The following is a 6,000-nucleotide window of genomic DNA, read 5'->3' as shown; positions in this document are numbered from 1 at the left end:
GTCTGAAGTCCGAGACACAATCCTTTATGTCTCGTATATCTACACAACATTACTACAACTGTACTAGGAGCAATAATTACTTTAACTAAATACTACTTTTAGTACTATACATCCCTTTTTAGGGACATACAAAATTATTTTAAGTGAATGTAAAATTTTTTTAAGCTTACGAGGATTATTGCAGACCTAAATTTGATTATATTCTGATAGAGGATTTCATAGCGCAACCACTTACAAATGTGTTAGCATATACGTTTCATGTCAAGGAAAAAGAAACTTGATGCGATTTACTATGGCATATTGCTCGTATATTGTTTGCACAATTAACAACTGTTGCACTAATAATAACGATTTATAATACTGATGAGAAAGTCATCAAATACTTTCAAATGAATCTTAATATTGTTTATCCACTAACATTGTAAAACATTATTCCCGAATAAGTCCTTGTTTTGAACACATACAAGACATCGCGAACCTTTCTCATAAAGTACTGGTGATGAAACTTAACGGACCTTTAAACATTTACCCTCATAACTTAGCTCAAAGCTTTAAAATGTCCGGGTTTCGCAGTGTATAAAATATCACTTTAAACAGATCGTTTCATCTCCAATATAAAAGGATATAATTCAGAAGGAGGAAGCAGAGTCGCTGTCGTCACGTTATTCACCGAGACCGGGAGAAGGTCCAGAAAATATAATAACTTTCTGGAGCCGAGGGAGATTTACGCGGGTAAAAACTCGGTGTCAAAGGACGTTAGGAAGGGTGAAGGGTAGGAAACAAAGGGTTGAAATAAGGGACAATGAGGGGACCGGACAAAGCTCTTGGGGAAGCCAAGGCAGGGTCAGCGTGATAAGGCGCTCGGTATCACTCGGGCGCCCTTCGGTTTAAAAAAGTTGGCGGCGTCGGGGGCGGCGGGGCGGCGGAACATGTGTGTCCACGTTTAGAGTTTGCGTCGTCGATTCCCCGCCCTCCCGCGCCGCCCCTCCCCCCCTCATTCAAAAAGCCCTCATTCGCTCGAAAACTGTAAACTGTAAACGGCCGCGTGTCTAGTGTTTCTGTGCGGACGCGTGGTTCCACAACACGCGCGACCGCGACGGCGACCACACGCGAGGTGAAAAAAACATTCATTGTCAACAATAGACCGCATTGTTGTCCATCATTGTTGACACCCGTCGCTACTCATTGATGAATAAAATTGTGTGGAGTGAAACCCCTTTTCTGCGTTATAACAGTGCGGTGGAGGATGGCTGTATTATGAGGAGTGCGGTTGTGCGATAGTGCGGACAATGCATCTGACGGGAGGCACGGTGTCCCCACAGGATGGCGGGACGGCGATGATCAACGACACCTACACCAAGATGACCACGGACATCCTGACCGAGAGAACCATGGGGGACTTCCTCTCGGAACACCACGGAGGCCTTACGAGGACGGGGAGTCCGCTGTTCGTCTGCACAGAGCTTCCGCCCCACTGGCGGTCCAACAAGACGTTGCCCGTGGCCTTCAAGGTGGTGGCTCTAGGAGACGTGGTGGACGGCACCGTGGTCACCGTCAAGGCGGGCAACGATGAGAACTACTGCGCCGAGCTGAGGAACTGCACCGCCGTCATGAAGAACCAAGTGGCCAAGTTCAACGACCTCAGGTTCGTCGGCAGAAGTGGCAGAGGTAAGGATGTTCCCTGTGACGAGGTTGTGAGGCAAGTTGAGGTGGAAAGTGAGTTGTAATGTAGAGTGGTGTAAACAAGAAAATGTGTCCAAATATTACTTCGACCTGAATTTAATACTTTCACAATAACGCGATAGAATGTCGGCGATTTCTTAGCAAAATGTTATTTTTTATAATAATGGTAAAAAACAAATATTAATAAAAATTCACAGTTAAAATAACACAATAAACAACCAATTTATTCCAAATCAAAATAATGAACCCCGTCAACAGCATTAAAAGTCCGAAAAAATTTGTCATCACTCACTTACAACCCTAAAATTGCCCACAGATATTAATTATCATGGTTAAATTAATGTCCAAATAAACTCGTCACAACACATACAAAGAAATTGCAGCCTACTGTGTAAAAGACAGAAACTAATCATTACAAATTTACATTCAAAAAATGTAAAGGGACATATTTGATTCCATGTAACAAAACCAAATACTTACTTTGGTTTTAAATTGTTTAGAGTTCGATCGTTGTACAATATTCTTTCATAAAATTTCAAATGTACGCTTGAATTGCGGATAACTAACAGCACAACTAAAACACAAGGTAAGAACGCATCAGCAACCATACCCTTTTACCAAATAAATGTTTGCGACACCTTGGTTCACATACAAACGGAAAGCCAAAGCAAAATTTACACTCAGCAAAACTCTAAAAATATCATACATACACCCCAAGATTTTCTCTAATCGACAAACTGCCATTAGACCCAAAAAAGCCGAGAAATAAGTAAAAGAAAGGCGCGCTGATCCCCGCGTAGGCGCGATGGAGACGCGTCGCACGGCCGCCTCGCGACGTTTTAAGACGACAAACTTTTCCTTTCTTGCCCTCCCGCCACCCAAAACTTCGTGCAAAGTTTTTCGCGCATGACACATTTTTAACGCGGTCCAAGACGTTGGGGTAGTCGCTCAAACTTTATGTGACACTAAACTTTTAACAGCCCCTAACAGATGTCTCCAGCCCCCGGTAACTCGCGGCGGCGGCTTCCGCTCGGAGAAATTGTGTTTTGTGGGCGTCAAACGGTTATGACACCTTTAATACACTGTGAGGGGTTAGGGAATACTTATTTAGGGGTAATTTTCTGCTTTATGATTTTGAGTATTTCGATTATACTAATTACTTTATGTGGATAAAAATGTAGTTTAGTTTTATAGAACGATTCCTCTAAGGAAATTAAAAGAAAAAATGCCCTTAAGCACTTTCTCTATAAAAAAATAATCACTTTATAACGAATTCAGCGAACATTAGGGTGTGAATAATTTATTTATTAGGGTTTAAAAACTCCATGGTCAACAAATTGTCAGTTTATATTTCTTTCAAATAAACCTAAGTATCGTCCTGATTAGCGAAGACGTTATATATATATGTAAAAAAGTCAAGCAGAAATGGTCTTTTCTGTGTTTTCAAATTTGTTCAAGCGTAATCAACCATTTTCTAGTTAAATATTTGTTTAAATATTTTGAGAGCAAACTAAAACTACCATCAAATAATAAAACTATTCATTTAAATACATGAATGTGCTTTGATTGTCATTTTCATTGTTTTAAAATAAAATCATAGAACCTTTCTTGATTTGTATTCAGCTGAAGAAACCATGTTAAAATCAGAAAACTAATAGAAAACTAATTCATGAAAAAGGTAGGATAATGTCCAACATTAATTTTTTGATCTATGCTAGATGTAAACTTTAGGCTTAAAAAATATCAATCGTCCTGAATATCGTAATTTGACGTAAATTGTATTGCAATAAAAATATCTTTACAATGAATATTTTTGAATAACAGTAGTTTAATGCAGTAGTAGTACTGCAATTTATTTCCGTCAAACAAATATCAGTTAAAATATTTAATGTTTATTTTGATGGAATAAAAATATTTGTACATGATAAAACGTTAAGTGTATCATCACTTTTGGGCTGCCTCAGAATTTATAAATATTCATTGAATTGAATTGCCTAATCTTTGGAAATTTTAGGGTTAGCTAGTTTAAAAATTTTCTTTTTCTAAACAAATGCAAAAAATTATTATTTTGAACGAATACGACAATTAAAACTCCAGAAAAGTTCATTAATCCTTTATACGCTTTTTAACATACCATATAGAAAGGGTTCAACATTTTCAAACTCATAAAATATTAGTTTTCTAGCATTAAAGATTTAATTTAATTTTTTTTATTTTTTTTTTATTTTATTTAAAGGGGACTGTCAATAAGCTTGTATGATTGTACCGACAATTCTTATATGTATAATTATGTTATTTTGGTAAAACAGGAGCTGGTAATAATAACCCATGAAAACTCAAAACACTTAGTCCATTTTAAACCTGTGTTAAAAGTAAGAATAGCTAGTAAATCTTCTACGCTAGTATTACGGAATATTTTTTCTTATATTTTACCCATAACTAAGTAATATTCCCTATATAATGCATTTAATAGATACATACATAAAATATCCAATTCTGTTATTAAAAAAATAGTTAGATCTAATTTGGTACAAGAATTAATTACAAATATTATTAACACTGTATTACATAATTTAAACACTTTACTCTCCGAGTTAATGGTACCATTTTATCATAGTTTTATTATTGTGAAAACAAATCCATCATCCCCTACATTAAACAATGTCCAAAGTGTGTACTGAATCAATAAGTGAACCCTATAATATTCCAACACCCCCCTATGGCAAGTGCAGATACCCGCAAGACAGACAGCGCGCGGCTGCTACTGTAGTTGCTACGTTGCTTGGAAGGGGTTATTTTAATTATTTGCAACGTAGAAGGGTTGTCACGCACGCAGGGATTCCCCTAGGCTCAATACATCAGCTGATAACAGGGTATTGATCTATATCCAACTTGGGGATACGCGCTTAGGGATCAAATATAGCCCAAGTCAAACTTGTTAGGTTTTGAGCTAAAATTGTTTAGTGTCAAATTAAGCTCATGAGGTTTCGAAGTATATATGTTTTATTCATCTCTTTGGTTATATCAAATAAGCGTGGATAATCATATCCGCAAAAAGAGTGCACTGATGACAAATACTGAAAGCTTCGGAAAAATCAACGACCAAACCGAACTTAAATATTAATTGTGAACTATGTTATGTATTTTATGTTACTTTAACTGATATAAGAAAATAGCAAGGGGAGAAATAGAATTCTAGACTGCAAAAACACTGTCAGTGACCTTTTCAACAATGTTAGTTTTGAATTGATAAAAGCTACATATGGTCTATTCCATATACAGTATAGATATATAGATGATTCCTTTAGAATATACAAAATCAATAACCTTAAAATCGTGTCAAAGAAACTTTGAATTATCTCTAATATCTATAATTATAAAATATAGAATAAACTAGTCCAGAATAAATCGTATACAAATAAACTTGGGCGTCACTGGGCAAAAAAAAAAAGAATTTGTAGAAGTCTAAAAGCGTATATAATTTAAAAAGGGCATACATCCGTAAGATGTGAATGCTAAAACATTTTATTTTAAACCCATTTTTTACATTTTTATAGGTTTAAATGGTATAGGTCACATAAATAATGAGTTGCTACGGCGAATAAAAAGTATAATAACAATTAGTATAGGATACAGCCGTAATGTAATTGTTGTTTTAATCTGTGTCTTTTTAACGATGGGTTTTTTATCAATCGATGCAAGACAACTTTGTTGGAAATCCTAATTTTTTACACCCATTTCAAGATTAACTCGATGATAGTGTATGTTTTAATCGTTAATAATTAAACCATTAACTTTTAATGGCACTTTTAACCTAATATGTCCGAAAATATAGTATTTATAAATGTGATAAGATATAGTTTAGGGCAGCTCCACATAGGGAATTAGGATTATTCGTGAAAAAATTGCCATTGACTTAGAAACCAACTAACACATTTTGAAACCGAGCACGTTAAGTGATATCAATTTAGGATTTCAAATTGCTTGATATTAAGAGACATTAAATTTTTTATATTTGTTGTTAACTGTTTTAAGTGTCTACTTAAAAAAATACTTTAAACGTCTTTCAAATAAAATAGCTTCTATAAAAAATATTATATTCAAAAATTAGTTTAAAAGCATGATTTTAAAGACTTATTGTTGAAAATCATTTCTTTTCCTAAAGTTTATTACGGATACAGTACTTAGAAACACAATTTTGATTGTTGCTCTTAATTTTTGTACCTTGGACTAATAAGCTGTAGACACGTTATTTCAATCCTATATTATAGCAAAATATCATAAATGCAAACTTAGCCTCCCTTTTACAATATTTTA

The 6,000-nt window shown here is 35.1% G+C and overlaps 1 protein-coding gene across 1 annotated transcript in view; it reads left to right on the top strand.

The window, feature by feature from the left end:
• The first annotated feature begins 1,037 nt into the window (after positions 1 to 1,037).
• Positions 1,038 to 6,000, top strand: part of LOC128989698 (runt-related transcription factor 3-like) — a 44,537-nt gene continuing 39,574 nt past the window's right edge. The window contains exon 1 of the mRNA XM_054411699.1: positions 1,038 to 1,668. Coding sequence (XP_054267674.1) covers positions 1,290 to 1,668 — 379 coding nt within the window. The 5' untranslated portion in view covers positions 1,038 to 1,289. The remainder of the gene's footprint in view (positions 1,669 to 6,000) is intronic.

Source organism: Macrosteles quadrilineatus, unplaced genomic scaffold, assembly GCF_028750875.1.
Source record: "Macrosteles quadrilineatus isolate MER2022 unplaced genomic scaffold, UCM_ALF_1.0 Scaffold_3__2_contigs__length_128488019, whole genome shotgun sequence".
NCBI lineage: Eukaryota > Metazoa > Arthropoda > Insecta > Hemiptera > Cicadellidae > Macrosteles > Macrosteles quadrilineatus.
The sequence above is the reverse complement of the archived record's forward strand: the minus strand, read 5'-3'. Positions and strand labels throughout refer to the sequence as shown.